The sequence below is a fragment of the Oncorhynchus mykiss genome, chromosome 9 (genome assembly GCF_013265735.2).
Source record: "Oncorhynchus mykiss isolate Arlee chromosome 9, USDA_OmykA_1.1, whole genome shotgun sequence".
Lineage (NCBI taxonomy): Eukaryota > Metazoa > Chordata > Actinopteri > Salmoniformes > Salmonidae > Oncorhynchus > Oncorhynchus mykiss.
This window is the reverse complement of record NC_048573.1, coordinates 49,687,012-49,709,002: the sequence shown is the minus strand read 5'-3', so window position 1 is coordinate 49,709,002 and position 21,991 is coordinate 49,687,012. Positions and strand designations below refer to the sequence as shown.

The 21,991-nt window shown below is 43.3% G+C and overlaps 1 protein-coding gene across 6 annotated transcripts in view; it reads right to left on the bottom strand.

Annotated features, from left to right (window-relative positions):
- The window catches only part of ndrg3b (ndrg family member 3b), a 76,055-nt gene that overhangs the window by 7,460 nt on the left and 46,604 nt on the right, over window positions 1-21,991 (bottom strand). For 4 of the 6 annotated variants that reach the window (XM_021616050.2, XM_021616051.2, XM_021616053.2 and 1 more), the window contains exons 4-11: window positions 4,676-4,781; window positions 3,623-3,743; window positions 3,443-3,505; window positions 3,264-3,324; window positions 1,392-1,478; window positions 1,229-1,285; window positions 1,014-1,117; window positions 871-936 (exon numbers count right to left, since the gene is read on the bottom strand). In XM_021616050.2, the coding sequence (XP_021471725.1) occupies window positions 871-936; window positions 1,014-1,117; window positions 1,229-1,285; window positions 1,392-1,478; window positions 3,264-3,324; window positions 3,443-3,505; window positions 3,623-3,743; window positions 4,676-4,781 (665 nt within the window). Of the gene's footprint in view, window positions 1-870; window positions 937-1,013; window positions 1,118-1,228; window positions 1,286-1,391; window positions 1,479-3,263; window positions 3,325-3,442; window positions 3,506-3,622; window positions 3,744-4,675; window positions 4,782-11,078; window positions 11,564-21,991 lie in introns of those variants that run through there. The other 2 variants (XM_021616052.2, XM_021616054.2) reach the window with 2 other exon arrangements.

Genomic DNA, 21,991 nt, shown 5'->3' with positions numbered 1-21,991 from the left:
ATAACCACTTTACAATGTGAGCTGGGGTCAGTATACATTGTGGAAACTGACACTTAATTGTTTGAAACCTGAACGTTTTCCTTCTTATTATGAGGCATGTCTTACCTTGCTTCAAAGTAGCCTATAGGCAAAACCCCACCATTGAAACAGAGGCAATTATTTTATAAAGACTTCCTCAAGGCTATACATCTACCTCTTATCACTCCAGTATCCCTGCACATTGTAAATATGGTATTAAAACGGAACCTGTATATAGCTTCTTACTTCTCCTGTTCTTATTTCTTGTGTGTTTTTGTTCTACCTTATGTTATTGTTAGTACTACATTGATATTGGATTACTGCATTGTTGGGTTTGGAGCTCGCAAGAAAGGAAATTCACTGTACTTGTGCACGTGACATTTAAACTTGAAACCAAACTTCATATTCCATTGAAACCAGCATTTTCCCCTGTTCTATTGGTTTTCATATTTCAACTTTTTTTTGTTGTTCAGAAGCCAAAGGCACAATCCTAGTCATATTAACAACCCATCCTAGTTGCTGCATCTCTAGATTCCCCCCTATTTCTAATTTTCATCTTGGGCACATATGGAACGGCTGTTTAGAATGGTGTTTTCCCACGAATTGCATTTTGGAAAATGTTTGAAAAATATATTTTATTGGCTGCCTCATTACAGGAGTTGCATGTTCTGTGAAGATGAATGACCATCATTGAAATGTAGGTGGACGCCCTAATGGGTTACGCACCCAATGAATATGGGTCCGGTAAATTTCTCGAATGGGCGGTAAATTAAAATCTTCCTGGTCACATTGTCCGGCGCCACATTTTCCTAAAGGAAACCCTGATACAGTTATACACAGTTATAAACCTACTTGAGCGTGTTCACTGTGTCCTCAGTCAGACCAGTGATGGGCCTCTCGATCTCCAAGTCCCGACGGCTGTCAAACAAATACATCAATCAATCAATTCAACCCAACTACACGGGCAGTTCATCTTGGGGTTATATGTACAGTACCTGTTGTAGGAGTTGCAGAAGAGGGCCAGGTTGTCCTGGTTAATATCCTGGGCAATGTGCAGGCGATATGTCTGGGTGATCTCCTGGTTGTCAGACAGCTCATCCTGAGGAGATGGCACAGATAGTTACATCACTGTCAATCACCCACAGTATTCCTCCAGTAGGCTCTGCCCCGGTCATAGTCTCCCACCATTCCAAACTGCCCCCACACTCACGTCACTGAAGTGGTGGGCCATCACTATGTCAACCAGGTTACTGGTCCAGCCGGACATCTGAAACAAGAATAAATAACACGTTCCAAGGTGCCAATCTATTATGGCTCTATGATGAGAAAACAATGCACAGAGTTAGCATTGAAGTGTGCGAGCACGTTCTCACCTTGGAGGCGGCCCAGTCCATCCAGCCCTTTGCACAGGGGTCTACATTGATGAGAACCAGACCTTCAACCAGGGCAGGCTCATTAAGCTGGGAGAGAGAGAGAGAGAGAGAAGAGGGGGTTACTTTGATGAGAACCAGACCTTCAACCAGGGCAGGCTCATTAAGCTGGGAGAGAGAGAGAGAGAGAGAGAGGAGGGGGTTACTTTGATGAGAACCAGACCTTCAACCAGGGCAGGCTCATTAAGCTGGGAGAGAGAGAGAGAGAGGAGGGGGTTACTTTGATGAGAACCAGACCTTCAACCAGGGCAGGCTCATTAAGCTGGGGAGAGAGAGAGAGAAGAGGGGGTTACTTTGATGAGAACCAGACCTTCAACCAGGGCAGGCTCATTAAGCTGGGGAGAGAGAGAGAGAGAGGAGGGGGTTACTTTGATGAGAACCAGACCTTCAACCAGGGCAGGCTCATTAAGCTGGGGAGAGAGAGAGAGAAAGAGAGAAGAGGGGGTTTACTTTGATGAGAACCAGACCTTCAACCAGGGCAGGCTCATTAAGCTGGGGGAAAAGAGAGAGAAGAGGGGGTTACTTTGATGAGAACCAGACCTTCAACCAGGGCAGGCTCATTAAGCTGGGGGAAGAGAGAGAGAGAAGAGGGGGTTACTTTGATGAGAACCAGACCTTCAACCAGGGCAGGCTCATTAAGCAGGGGAGATAGAAAGAGAGGAGGGGGTTACTTTGACAGTACACTGACCACACTGTGCTGGGTTGGATAGGAACCCAAGCCCTCCCACTTTATAGCCAGGGCAAGCAGCAAAGTCAACACACACACCTAAATATTCATGTTATAGCCCAGCACTTGACATCTTTCACAGCTCTTAGCAACAAATTAGAGCCACATCATCCCCCACCCAATTACCCAGCCTCCAATTCACTTCCACAGATAAGTGAGGACGATGGATAAAACAAACTAGGTGTTAACCCACTTGAGAGTATGTATGAACACATAAATTAAGTGTTATCTTTTCTCTAACTCCTGTTTCTCTCTTTCCTTCTCTCCTTCTCTCCTCCACATTGAGCCCGATGTTTGCAGGGCTTAAATTAACTATAATTAACACCCCTCTTCAAGTAATCTCTGCTCTTAATGTATTCCTCTCACTAACACCTACCTTCAGAATGCATTATCTCCGCCAAGGCACACTGTGGTGTGCAGTGCATGGTGGTAAATAGGGTCAATGTTAAGCATCAAACTAACATTTGTACAGTAATATATAGTGCCTTCAGAAAGTATTCAGACCCCTTGACTTTTTGCACACTTTGTTGTGTTACAGCCTGAATTTAAAATGTATTCAATTCAGATTTTGTGTCACTGGCCAACACACAATAACCCATCATGTCAAAGTGGATTTATGTTTTTAGAATTTTTACTGCAAATGAATAAAAAATGAAAAGCTGAAATGTATAGTGTGTAGATTGTCGAGTAAAATATATATTTAATCCATTTTGAATTCAGGCTGTAACAAAAACATGTGGAATAAGTCAAGGGGTAGGAATACTTTCTGAAGGCACTATATATCCGGTCAATGCCACATGAGACTCGCATGCTGACTCCATCAGTCCAGTCATGCACTCGCGAGAAATTGATTCATCCAAATCTTCTATCTTTTTATAGAGAGATTAAATGAAGCTGGTAATAAGAGCAGGGAGCGTGATGACTCTGCTGGTCAACATGTTCTGAGATTAGCTGCTGGAGATGGAGGAAGATGGGGAATGAGGTTTAATGGTGTGGATTTATGGATAGGGGTTTAGAAACCACCATCTACTGTGGGGTGAGTAGGAGTGCAGTTGGTATGTGGGGGACTAAGACGAATGGTGACTTACAGCCAGTCTGGAAAGGATGTAGGCTCCAGCTCCAACTCCAATCCCAATCACACTGTTCACCCTGGGGAAAGGGAAGAGAACAATATAGGCCTCGAAGAAGACTCAATAATAAAGTCATTTTGAAGCTTTCCTAAAGACAGTGCAAGAGTTAGTTATAGAAACACTGCAGGAGAACTTACTTCAGTTGAGCCATGACAGAGGGCAGCATCTCAGAGAGCTCATCCATGGTAGGGTACTGGTAGCTGGGACGGATATAAAATACCAAAAATAATAATAACATGAGTCATGATTGTGGTGATACTTTGTCATATTTGAGATGATGTTGAGGACGACGACTGAGGAGTGAACCGGTCTCTCACCCCGTGGGGAATGGGGGAGCACCCTCCTGCTGTCCTGGGGCGTCCACATGGACCACAGCAAAGTGGGATGTGATCTCCTGCATGTCCTCAAAATTGAACAGGGTGTTGAAACAGGACTTATCTGCAGGGAGGAAGAGACACGGCAAGTTTAAAAAGACACCTCATTGAGGCACATATTACTTAATATCTAACAGAAACTGCAACACTGAACGTAATCAACAACAAAAATCCACTGATGCTAAAACACTTAGTGTTGTTTTCCATTGAGGCATCCAAGTGTTGGTGCGATCCAGTCTGATCTAGTGGCTCATATCCCCACAGCCAAAGAAGAGGCCTACATTCAACCATCCAGCTTCTTACATCATCTCCAACTGTTCTAATGAGAACATGATATTATATACTGAACAAGAATATAAAGTGCAACATGCAGCAATTCCATTGATTTTACTAAGTTACAGTTCATATGAGGAAATCAGTCAAATTGAAATAAACTCATTCGGCTCCAATCTATCGATTTTACATGACTGGGAATACAGATATGCATCTGTTGTTCAGATACCTTAAAAAATAAAATGACAGTAATATAATTGGGCCTCACAACGGACCTTAAGATCTCGTCACTGTGTTTTTGTGCATTCAAATTGCCTTCGATAAAATGCAATTCTGTTTGTTGTCCATAGTTTATCCCTGCCCATACCATAACCCTATCGCCACCATGGGGCACTCTGTTGACAACGTTGACATCAGCAAAACGCTCGCCCACACAACGGATTGGATTAGATAACATGTAAACAACAATGGATTATCTTGGCAAAGGAGAAATGCTCACCAACAGGGATGTAAACAAATTTGTGTACAAAATGAGAGAAATAAGCTTTTTGTGCATTTGAACATTTCTGGAATCTTTTATTTCAGCTCATGAAACATGGGACCAACACTTTACATGTTGCGTTTATATTTTTGTTTAGTGTAATTAGGTGTGTTTGGAGAGATTAGCCTAGCTAAGCTTTGAAATAAGAGCCTGTGTCTGTCTGTGTGTGACGCTGTACTCACGGTTGAGTCCAATGTCATGGTAGGTGAGGATGACCGGTCTGTTGCCCTTGGGGCTGCCCCTCATTGTCACATGCAGGACACCATGGGGTGTCTCGATGTCATGCTCCTGGAACACACAAGACAGCATGGTCTGGGGTGTCTGTGGAACTTAGAGGAGCCAGCCTTTTAGTGACAGTCATAGCACTATAGGGAGGTGCAGATTTCAGGAAAAACACAATTCATAATTCATACACTGAGTAGGACACTTTCTCAGTGAGGCTAAGTGCTAGTAGTAGACAGAAAATCAATCATTCTCTCAAAGGGTGTGCGTTTCATACAGTAGAACACATTAAAACAAGGTCCTCTGCAGTGGAACAGTCAGCAGGTAGCCTACAGAGCTTTCAGAAAGTATTCACACCCCTTGACATTTTACACATTTTGTTGTGTTACAGCCTGAATTTAAAATGGATTAAATTGAGATTTTGTGTCACTGGCCTACACACAATACTCCATAATACAATCATCTGTCCCTCAGTCGAGCAGTGAATTTCAAACAAAGATTCAACCACAAAGATCAGGGATGTTTTCCAAAGCCTCGCAAATTTTTTTTATATACATATTTTCAAACATGGTGTTAGCTGCATCATATTATGAGTATGCTTGTCATCGACAAGGACTAGTGAGTTCTTTTTAGGATAAAAAGAAACGGAATAGACCGAAGCACAGGCAAAATCCTAGAGGAGAACCTGGTTCAGTCTGATTTCCACCAGACACTGGGAGACAAATTCATCTTTCAGCAGGACAATAACCTAAAACAAGGCCAAATATACACTGGAGTTGCTTACCAAGACGACATTGAATGATCCTGAGTGATCTAGTTACAGTTTTGACTTAAAAAGCGGTTTGAAAATCTATGGGAAGAATTGAAAATGGCTGTCTATCAATAATTAGCAACCAACTCTGCAGAGCTTGAAGAATTTTTTTAAGAATATGCTAATACTGTACAATCCATGTGTGGAAAGCACTTACAGACTTACCCAGAAAGACTCACAGCTGTAATCGCTGCCAAAGGTGCTTCTACAAAGTGTTGACTCAGGGGTGTGAATACTTATGTAAATGAGATATTTCTGTATTTCATTCTTCATAAATTTGCAAACATTTGTAAAAACATGTATTCCCTTTGGCATTATGGGGTATTGTGTGTAGACGGGTGAGACTATGTAATCCATTTTGAAATCAGGCTGTAACAACAAAATGTAGAATAAGTCGAAGGGTATGAATACTTTCTGAAGGCACTGTACATGATGATCCAGACTGATAATGGAGGCTGGATCATGACCCATTTGTGGTGACAATGACAACGTGTAAGTGGCTCTGCACCACTCTGCATGCGTGTCCACACTGTTCAGTCTCACACCACTGCCACCCACACACACGCAGATGTTGTGTGGATTAAGGAAGCAGGGCCCGCTCCATGTCCTGTCTCACAGATGCACTGCCTGCCACAAGGTAGCGTCCGCTGATGTCTGGTTAATCTAATTATCTAAGGATGGAAATAGCAGTCCATCCACAGCCCTTAGGCCTGCCTCTAATTCCACATGAATGTCATTTAACGGATCACAACTTCCTCCAGACACACACACACCATCAGCATAACACGATAAACGAAGGCAATACATATAGAGAAACAACCATACTCTAGTAGTAGCCAGGACAAACATATTTTCACTATTTCACTAATATCATCAAAATCATTAAATCATAGCACATTTTTGGGCTCATTCAGTAGTTTTTACTGATAAACAAATCTACATGATTCTACTTTATTTTTTATATACCATTTATATTCCTAAAAACATACATTGAAAATGATACTGTTGCTGCTTCCTGTCGTCATTGCTTTTTGGTTTATGGATGAGTGTCAAAACACCAGTTTAAGATTAATAATAAATATGCTGAAATAAGTTGTGATATTTTGAAGACCAATACATAAGTTGCTTCCCACACACATTCACCAATATCTACCATGCGATCATCAAGACTGGAATTGATTAGCTTGTTCTACTGTAATCAATAGCGCCTGCAAATGAATCACTCGCATCGATATTATATTGAAATCAATAGAACTGGGACAATAACCGCAGCGACATGTACCGTTTGCACTCTTCTAACAGACAAACCTCAATGAAATTGGGTTTTCTACATGTGTCTGTCGGGTAAATCAATATATATGATAGTAAATGTAGCACATTCACATTCTAACAACAATTACATCTATTTCTTCCTACTTTAACCACGGAGAGACTTAACAATGGTCCTAAGGTCAGTTTAACCAAGGCACTCTAGACATAGGCTCATGCAGCTGGCTGAACGTTGGACATCCCTACTAGTAGGCTAACGGTTAAGTCAAACGGGTGTTGTGGTTTCAATAACTTTGTGTGTGATGCATGTTTTTGTCTGGTAGCAATAATGGTGTGATGTCTATTTCATAATCGAATACTGTAATAGAAAAGCAGAGACCCAAATATAGGACTGCTAAATATGTGTGCCTGCTTCAGTGTTCAGTTTCCGTTCATTGGTGCAGTTGAAAACCACAGAGAGGGTGGTTTTGAGGGCCATACTGCGTCAGATCTCACTGGATGGCTGCCACACAGACGTAGGGGAGATTAGGCTAAACCAGGCTGTTCAGCAGCCTGCTGGCTGCATACACACCCCATGTCTTAAAAAAGCATCAACATATACACACCCTATGATAATCAGTACATTGGAGAAGGAAGACACACAGATGAGGACAATAACGTCACTCCAATCATAATTCATGGTGTGTGGTTGTTCTCCTCCAGCTGACACCTGGAAGACTGACACTCTACAGTATCTAGGTGCGGAGGAGTAAAAATAGAAGAGACGGTTGAAAGGCCAGGCTGTGTGAAAGGTTGTTAGTGTGCGAGGAAGGCTTCATGTGAGGTGCCTTCAGAGCACACAGCCTAGTCACTGACCAAAGAGGCTCCAGTAGAGGTTGCCACTTCTGTGCCACAACTGTAGTCTAACCCACAAAACAAAAATGGGTTGTGTAGCTTAGGGCTTTTAACTACCAGATTAAATGGAAGCCTGACGGGAAAAACAAGACAGTAAACAAAGCACTCAATGCATTGAAACCAGCAGCAGTCCCCAAAATTCTGAAAACAGACATAGGCCTATATGCCTCATTGTTTGTTTTTGTGTGTTCCCGGCACAAGGTCAAGGGTGCTGTGCACTGCTGATATTTGGCTTGTTGTGACTAAAGAAGAGGGAAGCACTGCAGAGGTTGTCAACAGTGGATGGGTCAGGTGATGGGGACAGGGGCTCAGCTGCTGCAATTTACCCCCTCTAAATGACAACAGGAGTAACTTCCTAGTTAAAGTGGAACTGACAGCATTTTAGCAACATGAAATCTTATTTTAATCTGTTCCATATACACTCCCAGGAAGAATATGACATGTCAAAAAATGTGACTTGGTCATTTTCATAAATTCTTAGAATGTTTTGGAATTACGTATACTAAGGCCTTTGTGAAAATTCTATAGCAATATAGAGTGGGAAAGCAGCTATAAAACATCCCTCTCGTCCAGGACCGGAGTCAACGCAGACAGGTGCCCCATTGCCCATTAGAGCTACAGTAGGCCTTTATGCAAATAAGTATTTTGCCACACAGGACTGCCATCATTCACTTTGAACTGGACTGTGTGTTTACAGGCAGTAGGGCCAGCCATCATTCACTTTGAACTGGACTGTGTGTTTACAGGCAGCAGGGCCAGCCATCATTCACTTTGAACTGGACTGTGTGTTTACAGGCAGTAGGGCCTGCCATAATTCACTTTGAACTGGACTGTGTGTTTACAGGCAGTTGCAACAGCACGACTTTAGATCATTAGAACGCATTCGCCAAAAATCTAACTTTATTCGTCAGACGCGCCGAATACAACTGGTGTAGACCTTACTGTAAAATGCTTATTTACAAGCCCTTAACCAACAATGCAGTTAAGAAAATATTTCCAAACTAAAGTGAAAAAATGTATTCAAAAGTATTACTGTAAAATAACAATAACAAGGCTATATACAAGGGTCAATGTGCAGGGGTGCAGGGGTAAAGTGACTATGCACAGATAATAAACAGAGAGTAGCAGCAGTGTAAAAACAAAGAAGGGGTGGGGGGGGGGGGGGGGGGGGGGGGGGCAGTTGCCATAGCAGGCGGTGATGCAACCAATCAGGATGCTCTCGATGGTCACAAAATACACCTGAATGGATTCTGTAAATACCACGAGTTCTCTTACATTTGGAACTTTACATTCCTATTGATGAAACAACCATGAAAAGGTAGGCTCTCTCTGCCTCAGTTATGCACATCAACAACAAGATCAACAACTAATGCTAGCCAGAGCAAGATGAGCTAATATCTAACGAAGGAACATTAGATAAAACCTCAAACTTTTTCAGCTAGCTGGCCATCAAAATTTTACTGATAAACAATGGGGAATTGTATCCTCCTCGTCCTTCTGCAGCTTGCTTGCCAAAGCATGCTTGTCCCAACCAAGCACCCAAGCTAACTGGCTAAAGTTGTCTAACTTGCTAGCTACTTCCAGACACAAATGAGAGAACACCTCACTCTGACCATTTTACTCACCCTAGCAGAGCTGGTTAGGCTTTTTACATGTTATCTAGAGCATTCGTGACTGACTATTACTTTTTTTTGCCTATGGTTTACTGACACTGTCAAATTCAGAGGGTGTTGCTTGTTTGTAAATTCATCAGTTATTCTACACTCAGATGAGAGTACTCTGAAATTGGAGTAGATAGCCAGAGTGAATTTGCGAATACAAGAGATATGCTAACTGGATAAGTCATTCAAGTTCTTGCTAGCTAACCAAATGACGCCTGCATCTCTAGCTGTGTTTAGCCACCGAAAAATGATATAAGAAAAATTCAGTCACCCAATCCTCCATTGACATGACATCCTCCTAGCAGCCAGCTAGCTAACTAACGTTACGCTCCGTGTTTTTGGCCTTCTATATAAATATGCTAGCCTATTAGCCACATTATGACAGATTGTGATCATTGCCCTTGCTAGTTTGATCGTATTGACATTCCCAGCCTTAGTTACATTCGTCCGTTTTTGTCCAAAATATTGAGTCATTGAAACAGTGCATCCCAAATGGAGGCAACAAACAATGTACCAGGCCAGCTGTGATTTACCAAGAAATGTATTGGTGAATTACATTAATCATGCATTAAATCACATCCATCTATTCTGCCAACAATGCCTTAGTGTTCATCATGGAATGCTGAGTCAAATAGAATCTCATTTTAAAACCTCTTATAAAAAGTTGGTTTGTAGCATAAACTGGGAATTTGTTATGTTTAACTGATATAATGATTGTCTGTTTGATATCTGCAAAGTAGATAAAACGCTATCAGTTCCACTTTAAAGAAAACACACACGCTGAACACTATTGGTTACCACGACAACACAGAGCCCACAGCCACAGTCATAATTATGACTAAACGCCACCCATTTCTACAATTTCTTCTTAAAATGTGATTTTAAACCTAACCCTATGCCTAATCCTAACCTTAAATGAAGACAAAAGAAAACACATTTTGAAGCCAATTCTGACTTTGCGGCTGTGTTAACTAGTTGAAACTAGTTCCATATTACAAAATAACACTGTTCCATAATACGGAAAGAAAAGCAACATTGTCATCATATCAGTGGTATTGTTTTACAGAGCCACTTTGAGCTAAATAAGGAAGAAAGGTTCAAGGTTGTCTCAGCAGGAGGCAAGGCAGGGTTCTGATAAACATTCAACAGTCTGCTCTGTGCCAACATTTGGCTACATCCCCCAGTCTGGTCCAGTCCACACAGTGGCACCAGGCCGTGACTCCACAAGCAAGAAGAGCAGCCATTTCAAAAATAAACCTTGTCCCAGCTGGTGGTTAATTTCTCCTTTCTAAGAGAAATGCTGCACACAAAAAACAGTCAGTGGGACTGGAAAACAAACCGTGCCATATTAGATTCCAGTAATTACAGGGAATGCAGAGAAGGAGAGAGACCTTTCTCCTGTCCTCTAAACCGCACCCCTCCCAGTGCTGAACTCCCGCCCTCACCACCATTCATCCACTCCGCCTGCTGGGGTAAACAATGCTTGCAGTGGTACTGGCCCCAAATTTGCGAAGCAGGTTGTTTGTTCCCTCAGTCATACGCTCGCCCACATCGCCACAGTACCTTACACACCTTCACATGCCAGAGCAGAGAAAATCACACACACATACACACACCCCGACAGCTTGATTTTAGCTTTGTTAGCACACAATCAACAGGCAGGCCACAGGGTGACTGGCATATCAGCAAAACACAACCACACACACAAACCGACAAAGTCCCACTCACCATTACATCAATGGTCGAACAGGCAATGGCAATCTGGTTGAGGTCCAGAACGGCTGTCATTTTGTCAGTGGAAGAGAGGAGTGCTGTCGGTCTGTCCCTGTGTTGTCTGAAAAGGGGCGGTGGTGGTGACGCTGGAAGCAGAGCGGAGAGCTGGCTGCAGGAGGGGGGCAGCAGCAGAATGGAGCGCGGAGCCCACAAGGAACGACTGAAATGTTTGGTAGCAGCAGCTGGTCCCACCAAATGAGGGGAGGATAATGCGTGAAAGAGGGAGAGGAGGGAAACTAAAGGAGCGAGCGAGGGAGAGGCACGTGTTAATGGGAGCTAGAGAGAGAGAGACGTGGAGAAGGTGTAGAGAAAGAAAGAGGGAGGGTGCGTTCCTCGCTGGGTAAGCGCAAAGCTCTCAGGGCCGTCTGGACGCTCAGCAACCCTCTAATTGGGCTTAGAAGGTCAGATGGGCTGGTAGGTGGCGGGAGAGGGGTAAGGAAGGGTTGAGGAGAACAGAACGAGTGCCAGGGAAAGGGCGGAGCTCACCAACCCTGACACACATCACCACAGCGTGTCAGAGGAAGAACACAGAAGAGGATCAATAAAATACAGGTGGATTGGCTGACATTGAACATCTGCCTAAACTATCAGGTATGGTAATTACCTCACATACAGTTGAAGTCGGAAGTTTACATACACCTTAGCCAAATATATTTAAACTCAGTTTTTCACAATTCCTGACATTTAATCGAAGTAAAAATTGCCTGTTTTAGGTCAGTAAGGATCACCACTTTATTTTAAGAAAGTTACATGTCAGAATAATAGCAGAGAGATTTATTTCAGCTTTTATTTCTTTCATCACATACCCAGTGGGTCAGAAGTTTACATGGACTCGATTAGTATTTGGTAGCATTGCCTTTAAATTGTTTAACTTGGGTCAAACGTTTCAGGTAGCCTTCCACAAGCTTCCCACAATAAATTGGGTGAATTTTGGCCCATTGCTCCTGACAGAGCTGGTGTAACTGAGTCAGGTTTGTAGGCCTCCTTGCTCGCACACACCTTTTCAGTTCTGCTCACAAATTTTCTATAAGATTGAGGTCAGGGCTTTGTGACAGCCACTCCAATACCTTGACTTTGTTGTCCTTAAGCCATTTTGCCACAACTTTGGAAGTATGCTTGGGATCATTATCCATTTGGAAGACCCATTTACGTCCAAACTTTTTCTTCCTGACTGATGTCTTGAGATGTTGCTTCAATATGTCCACATAAATTTTCCACCCTCATGATGCCATCTATTTTATGAAGTGCACCAGTCCCTCCTGCAGAAAAGCACCCCCCACAACATGATGCTGCCACTCCCATGCTTCACGGTTGGGATGGTGTTCTTCAGCTTGCAAGCATCCCCCTTTTTCCTCCAAACATAACGATGGTCATTATGGCCAAACAGTTCTATTTTTTTCATCAGACCAGTGGACATTTCTCCAAAAAGTATGATCTTTGTCTCCATGTGCAGTTGCAAACAGTAGTCTGGCTTTTTTTTAATGGAGGTTTGGGAGCAGTGGCTTCTTCCTTGCTGAGCGGCCTTTCAGGTTATGTCGCTATTGGACTCGTTTTACTGTTGATATACTTTTGTACCTGGTTTCCTTCAGCATCTTCACAAGGTCTTTTGCTGTTGTTCTGGGATTGATTTGCACTTTTCGCACCAAAGTACGTTCATCTCTAGGAGACAGAACGCGTCTCCTTCCTGCGCAGTATGACGGCTGCGTGGTCCCATGGTGTTTATACTTGCGTACTATTGTTTGTACAGATGAACGTGGTACCTTCAGGCATTTGGAAATTGTTCCCAAGGATGAACCAGACTTGTGGAGGTCTTGGCTGATTTTCCCATGATGTCAAGCAGAGGCACTGAGTTTGAAGGTAGGCCTTGAAATGCATCCACAGGTACGCCTCCAATTGACTCAAATTATGTCAATTAGCCTATCAGAAGCTTCTAAAGCCATGAAAAATTAGTTTTAATGACTCCAACCTAAGTGTATATGTAAACTTCCGACTTCAACTGTAGATGTCTAATCCATTCCAATCCATCCAGTTCTTAGACAAATGCCATGTTAGTGGTTGATTTGGGCATTATTGTCAAATCTGCAGTGAACACTAGTTTAGCTGTATGTTCACCCGACACACAAATATAGAAAATGCACTGTACAGCCCCCCCCCCCCCCCCCCCTTGAACATAGGTTCTCTTCAACATGTATTAATTTCAGTCAAAAACATGATTGTCTGTGTTTTATATATATTCTAAACACAAGGTTGGAATAATACTGTGAAATAGTGAAAATTATGATAATACCCTTTGTGTAAGAGCTGTTTGAATAGTTTTGGTGGGATAGAATTTTGGCAAGGCTGTAAAGTAGTTAATAGACCAATAAGAACGTTTCAAACCTCTGCCAATAACAGCTAGTTTTCCCCTTCTCACAAAGACCACTCCCAGACAGTCCTAACTAAATTATGGCTTGAAAAATTGCTCTTTGCTAAGAAGCCATTTGTTGCTTGTTGAACATTTTAAATGAAAAAAAAAAATATATATATATATATATATATATATGCATCACACTGAGGTACTTAATTGTAACCCAGAAATGAATTGATAGAGATAATAATGGCTGCATGGGACTTACATATTTAGGCCTATTGAACAGTAGGTAGCATAATGTTTTGCTGAAAGAAAAAAGTTCAAACAATAGCCTAAATTGACACTTGCACATGTTTTTGTGAAAATGCACTGTACAATTAGGCTACTCTGCCCCTTCGACTTTTCATGAGCATTTAGGCCTATTCATATTGAACAGTCCGCCGCCTATCATTTTGCTGAAACTAAACAAAATGTGAAAAAATAAATGTACATCTTGTAAGTTGACTGCCTGTATGGGCTAATACCTTACAGGGGCATTATAATAATACAACATAAATAGGCTTAGAAAATAAACATAACAAAAAAGTTTTGAAAATCAAAGTACCCACTGTCTAGTTATGAGGCTATAATTGCCTACTCTGTCTTACTTTCTTTTTGCAGCCTTATTGAGGAACAGAATAGCATCCACTGTGCCAGGTTTCAGTTGGTACGCGTACAGTTAGGCCCTAAAGCTTTGGCTTGTGCACTAATGCCAGATAAAAACAATAAAAGAAGAACTTCAATGTAGCCTGTAGCTATGAATTGCACAAAAATGATATATTAATGGATTTTTTTTATGCATTATTTTCTTTTCATTCAAATATAATATTTCATGACCCTAAACTAGTACACATTATCCCTTTATTTGAAGGCAGGGGCATTGTTCGAAGCCTGGTTGCCAACTCTGAGGAGCCTGGGCAGGGCTGGGTTTAATCCTCAGTCTGTTCATGGGGAAGAGTCTGTCTGCTCTGCCTCCCAGGCCTGCAGCCCCAGCACAGAGATGGAGGGAGCGTTAGCTTAGCATGAAATGGGGGGATTACCTGCAGATTTGGGACGTTAAGATGACAATGTCTTTCTCAGCCAGCCAGCTCTCCGGACCTTGCTCCCTGTCTTTCATGTCCACTCAGTTTCTTTGTCCACACTGTTCTGTATCAGAGGGTAATCCAACCAGCCAGTAGGACCATCAGTGTTTGTGGCCCATTGTTCCATTATGGCCCATTTTCAATTTTTCAGCAATAAATGTCAGGAGAGCCTACAACATAACGTATTCATTAAAAGGGAAGAATAAACTCTCCTTAATGTCTAGTAGACTTATTGTGATGGCAGTTTATTTCAGAACCAATTTGCACTAATAGGCTGTGATTTAACCATAGGCTCTCATGGATGATGATATCTTTCACCATCTCCTACACTTTAGAATCTAGTCGAGACAAGAAACTAAAGATGGACTACACACACACACACACACACGTGTCAGAAATAGCTTTGATAACATTAGTACCAAATGGATTTGGAGGGCAAGATTAGGGCCGATTCAGGTCAGGGAACGCAGCCCAAAACCATATCCCAAACTGGGTCAGTGCCATTTTTGCTACCTAGACCCAACCCTGGGATCCCTGGCTGCCATGGCCACTCTGTTCTGCAGTAGGCTAACCATGCACCACAGCCTTGGAGGCTGGCGAGGACTGATAAACACCAAATAAGAGCAGGTTCCTGGAGTTAGAACAATCTTAACTCATTGAAGTAAAGTGGCAGTCCTGGAATCACACAACAAATGTCAAATAACACTTTGTCCAAGTGGAATGTTAATGAACCATGCCAGGCTAACTTTGTCTTAAAGACAAAACTGTACGTACTACCTACTTGACCTGGAAGTTTTTAAGACAAGAGGAAATTACCCTGAACATTCTACAACTGTGTAGATCACTAGGCCAGGCTCTGAGCAGACTTGCATCATTGACATTTGATAGCTTCTAAAGTGGAGATCTAAAAGGTGGGGTTCTTTGAGATGAGCGTACTTCAAGCTTCTTGACAGGAAACACCTGCCTTATAGTGACATTGCTGTGAGGGGGAGAGGGTATCCCTGCAAATGAGGGTTCCCTGAGCCACATACAGCCCCCTCTCTGCAGGGTACATGCTTTCTGCACATCGAGGGTGTGGGAGAGACTAAAACCAGGTGTTTTGTGCAATGCGAGCAAGTTGGCTTCTAGTTTACAATAACTGCTAACTGTCATGATCAGCCAACAAACTGTCAACTCGTTGTGTACAGACCTGAACTATCAGCTCAAAAAAAGACAAGATAGAGCAACTGCATGCCTGCATAGAAAAATGTCTCTTCAGAAAATTGCAGTTCAGGGCATCAGCCTAAGAGGGCGCTACATACTTACTTATTACCATAAGATAGTGAGTTGTACATTTTCCATATCAACCAATGTGTTTACACTAACCTGTGCATTCATCTACCCCTCCTCTCCATTACCATACTCAACTCCCCACCAGCCCTGATGGCCGTGTTGGGATATAAATACCCGACCCTCCAAAAATGACTCCTTCACATTAAATCTGTCTCTCGGCGGGCGGGCGCCCAACATCTGTCGTAAGGAGTCAGGACCCTGTCCTGTCACCTAGGTCACAGAACACCAGGAGAGACCGCATGACCGACCTATAGGAAAAACACTGAGAGGACATGATAAGGAAGGTTGTCGTCAGCACTGTATACCTTATTTCCAGGCTTTGTGCCAGTCAAAGTGCCCATTGTAATGCCATATGCTGAAAACAGACAGACCACATGACATGCCAGGGTGGAGGATAGGATGGTGTCAAGCAGTCACATCAATAACATCAACGAGTAGGCTAACCCCGAACAAAAACCACCCAAGCCCAAAATATTGCTTACACATGGCCAGTCAAGGACACCATCATCAAACTAAAGAACACTTGTCATGGTTAAAGCAAAGAAATGTTGAATTCAGCTCTGTCAGCAATACTTAATTATATCAACTGATGGTTTTGCAATTCTATACCCTTGCTCCCTGGGGTTTAGTCAGAGACTCATACGTGTGCTAATGATGCCATCCTCTGGAAGCCAATCACTGGTGCTTTGAGGTACACTAATATTACACAATTTCCACTCAATCACTGGACTGGAAAAATATCGCTACTGTGTCAAGAATAGAGGTAAGGGGATTGCCATGACAACCATGCCTTTTTATGTTTTGTGACAGACAAAATGGTGAATGGTGATGCACTGCCTGTTTCCATTATCATAACCACAACTCGGTCCCACCTAACGACAGCCCAGTTGAACCTAATGCTCTCCGGGAGACCCATAGGGCAGCGCACAACTGGCCCAGGGTCATCCGGGTTAGGGGAGGGTTTGACCGGCAGGGATGTCCTTGTCCCATCGCGCACTAGTGACCCCTTGTGGCAGGCCGAGCGCATGCACGCTGACATGGTCACCAGGTGTATAGTGTTTCCTCCGACACTATGGTTGGCTGGCTTCCGGGTTAAGCGGGCATTGTGTCAAGAAGCAGTGCGGCTTGGTTGGGTCGTGTTATGGAGGACGCATGGCTATCAACCTTCGCCTCTCCCGGTAGCAAGTTAAGTTCCTCGGCATACACATCACAGACAAACTGAATTGGTCCACTCACACAGACAGCATCGTGAAGAAGGCGCAGCAGCGCCTCTTCAACCTCAGGAGGCTGAAGAAATTCGGCTTGTCACCAAAAGCACTCACAAACTTCTACAGATGCACAATCGAGAGCATCCTGGCGGGCTGTATCACCGCCTGGTATGGCAACTGCACCGCCCTCAACCGTAAGGCTCTCCAGAGGGTAGTGAGGTCTGCACAACGCATCACCGGGGGCAAACTACCTGCCCTCCAGGACACCTACACCACCCGATGTCACAGGAAGGCCATAAAGATCATCAAGGACATCAACCACCCGAGCCACTGCCTGTTCACCCCGCTATCATCCAGAAGGCGAGGTCAGTACAGGTGCATCAAAGCTGGGACCGAGAGACTGAAAAACAGCTTCTATCTCAAGGCCATCAGACTGTTAAACAGCCACCACTAACACTGACACTGACTCAACTCCAGCCACTTTAATAATGGGAATTGATGGGAAAGGACGTAAATATATCACTAGCCACTTTAAACAATGCTACCTTATATAAATGTTACTTACCCTACATTATTCATCTCATATGCATACGTATATACTGTACTCTATATCATCGACGGTATCCTTATGTAATACATGTATCACTAGCCACTTTATACTATACTATGCCACTTTGTTTACATACTCATCTCATTTGTACATACTGTACTCGATACCATCTACTGTATCTTGCCTATGCTGCTCTGTACCATCACTCATTCACATATCCTTATGTACATATTCTTTATCCCCTTACACTGTGTACAAGACAGTAGTTTTGGAATTGTTAGTTAGATTACTTGTTATTACTGCATTGTCGGAACTAGAAGCACAAGCATTTCGCTACACTCGCACTAACATCTGCTAACCATGTGTATGTGACAAATAAAATTTGATTTGATTTGATTTGATTTGAGTCCGTACTGGAGTTGCAGCGATGAGACAAGACTGGAACTACCAATTGGATACCACAAAAATTGGGGAGAAAAAGAGGTAAGATATTTTTTTTAAGGCAAACAGAACACACACCGAGAACACTGTCCTTCATTCCATCCTAAACCAATGTTCATACTTTCCATTTCTCCCTCCTAACCATGACGGATAGGAGACCGAATTAAGTGACTAAGTACAGCAACCTATTTCCAACCCCCCTGTATGGTTATTAAAATAGGGAAATATTCTTAGGTGTAATGAGGGAAAATGAGAAGAGGAGAGGGTGGATTGGCCAAGGGTTGTAAAGGGTCGGAAAGTATCCGGTAAATTTCCGGAATTTTCCCATGGGAAGTTAAACCCTGGAATTTGGGGAATTTTGCTTAAATTCATCAAAAACGTTAGCTTATAACAGTGAACCTTCTTTGTGGGATACACATAAGGCAATTCTAGGTCTTGTGGCATATTTTGGTTAAACTATCCCCAATTCAATGGAATTGCAACCCTCTGCATGTACAGTGCATTCTTCCATCACATGTACAGCTGATTCTCAAGATCTTGCACACAAATGAGATGATATTGAGCCCACACTACGACACTGTCTGAGCCAAGGACTACAAGCTTTCTGGTAAGTTTTGATTACCATACTGGGTGGGGTGAATATATTTTATAAACTCAGCAAAAAAAGAAACGCACCTTTTTCAAGACCCTTTCTTTCAAAGATAACTCGTAAAAATCCAAATAACTTCCCAGATCTTCATTGTGAAGGTTTTAAACACGGTTTCTCATGAACAATTAATGAAAATGCACCTGTGGAACTGTCGTTAAGACACTAACATCTTACAGACGGTAGGCAATTAAGGTCATAGTTATGAAAACTTAGGACAATAAAGAGGCCTTTCTACTGACTCTGAAAAACACCAAAAGAAAGATGCCCAGGGTCCCTGCTCATCTGCGTGAACATGCCTTAGGCATGCTGCAAGGAGGCATGAGGACTGCAGATGTGGCCAGGGCAATAAATTGCAATGTCCGTACTGTGAGACGCCTAAGACAGCGCTACAGGGAGACAGGACGGACAGCTGATTGTCCTCACAGCGGCAGACCACATGTAACAACACCCGCACAGGATCGGTACATCCGAACATCACATCTACGGGACAGGTACAGGATGGCAACAACAACTGCCCGAGTTACATCAGGAACGCACAATCCCCCATTTCTTTTTATTTCACCTTTATTTAACCAGGTAGGCTAGTTGAGAACAAGTTCTAATTTGCAACTGCGACCTGGCCAAGATTAAGCATAGCAGTGTGAACAGACAACACAGAGTTACACATGGAGTAAACAATTAACAAGTCAATAACACAGTAGAAAAAAAGGAGAGTCTATATACATTGTGTGCAAAAGGCATGAGGAGGTAGGCGAATAATTACAATTTTGCAGATTAACACTGGAGTGATAAATGATCAGATGGTCATGTACAGGTAGAGATATTGGTGTGCAAAAGAGCAGAAAAGTAAATAAATAAAAACAGTATGGGGATGAGGTAGGTAAAAACGGGTGGGCTATTTGCCGATAGACTATGTACAGCTGCAGCGATCGGTTAGCTGCTCAGATAGCAGATGTTTGAAGTTGGTGAGGGAGATAAAAGTCTCCAACTTCAGCGATTTTTGCAATTCGTTCCAGTCACAGGCAGCAGAGAACTGGAACGAAAGGCGGCCAAATGAGGTGTTGGCTTTAGGGATGATCAGTGAGATACACCTGCTGGAGCGCGTGTTACGGGTGGGTGTTGCCATCGTGACCAGTGAACTGAGATAAGGCGGCGCTTTACCTAGCATGGACTTGTAGATGACCTGGAGCCAGTGGGTCTGGCGACAAATATGTAGCGAGGGCCAGCCGACTAGAGCATACAGGTCGCAGTGGTGGGTGGTATAAGGTGCTTTAGTGACAAAACGGATGGCACTGTGATAAACTGCATCCAGTTTGCTGAGTAGAGTGTTGGAAGCAATTTTGTAGATGACATCACTGAAGTCGAGGATCGGTAGGATAGTCAGTTTTACTAGGGTAAGTTTGGCGGCGTGAGTGAAGGATGCTTTGATGCGGAATAGAAAGCCGACTCTAGATTTGATTTTTGATTGGAGATGTTTGATATGAGTCTGGAAGGAGAGTTTACAGTCTAGTCAGACACCTAGGTACTTATAGATGTCCACATATTCAAGGTCGGAACCATCCAGGGTGGTGATGCTAGTCAGGCGTGCTGGTGCAGGCAGCGAACGGTTGAAAAGCATGCATTTGGTTTTACTAGCGTTTAAGAGCAGTTGGAGGCCACGGAAGGAGTGTTGTATGGCATTGAAGCTCGTTTGGAGGTTAGATAGCACAGTGTCCAAGGACGGGCCGGAAGTATATAGAATGGTGTCGTCTGCGTAGAGGTGGATCAGGGAATCGCCCGCAGCAAGAGCAACATCATTGATATATACAGAGAAAAGAGTCGGCCCGAGAATTGAGTGCTCAGACTGTCTGCAATAGGCTGAGAGAGGCTGGACTGAGGGCTTGTAGGAGGGCAACAACGTCGCCTATGGGCACAAACCCACCGTCGCTGGACCAGACAAGAGTGGCAAAAAGTGCTCCTCACTGACGAGCCGCGGTTTTGTCTCACCAGGGGTGATGGTCGGATTCACGTTTATTGTTGAAGGAATGAGGGTTTCACCGAGGCCTGTACTCTGGAGCGGGATCGATTTGGAGGTGGAGAGTCAGTCATGGTCTGGGGCGGTGTGTCACAGCATCATCAGACTGAGCTTGTTGTCATTGCAAGCAATCTAAACTCTGTGCGTTACAGGGAAGACATCCTCCTCCCTCATGTGGTACCCTTCCTGCAGCTCATCCTGACATGACAATGCCACCAGCCATACTGCTCGTTCTGTGCGTGATTTCCTGCAAGACAGGAATGTCAGTGTTCTGCCATGGCCAGCGAAGTGCCCGGATCTCAATCCCATTGAGCATGTCTGGGACCTGTTGGATCGGAGGGTGACATGGAATTGTATTGTTTTTTTATTACATTTAAATAAAAAAATCTTTACAGGAAAATGCCATGAACACTATCTGATGTGTGGAGACATTTGACTGCAGCTAATGTAGAAGGAAAAGCTGTGTACATTTGCAAATACTGTGCCAAAACATTTGTTGAAGAATGCAACAAAGATGCAGAATCATCTGGCCAAGTGCATACAATTCCCTCAGCGCTCACAACAAGCAACCTCTGACAAAAGTCCCCCCAATTCTATTCGAGGTGAAAATGATGAATCCGACACCTTATCGATAGCAACAGCTCATGGTCCTCCTGGAATCAGAAGTTTTTTTGACTCAATGGAGGAACGTAGTCAGAGAAATGCTGATGAATGTCTTGCTTGAGCAAGTCATAGAGAAAGCTGACTGTATTGCAATCATCTCTGATGGGTGGTCAAATGTTTGTGGGCAAGGAATAATTAACTAGATCTCCACTCCTCAACCAGTATTTCTACAAGAGCACAGACACAAGGGACAACAGACATACTGGTCTCTACATTGCAGATGAGCTGAAGGCAGTCATCAATGACCTTGGACAATAGAAAGTATTTGCACTGGTGACAGACAATGCTGCGAACATGAAGGATGCTTGGTCTAAAGTGGAGAAGTCCTACCCTCACATCATGCATTGAATCTGTTCCTCAAGGACATCATGGCACTGAAAACAATAGAAACACTACAAGAGAGCCAAGGAAATGGTTAGGTATGTGAAAGGTCATCAAGTTGCAGCAGCAATCTACCTCAATTAGCAAAGTGAGAAGAATAAGAGCACCACATTGAAGCTGCCCAGCAACACCCATTGACGTTGTGATGTCATCATGCTT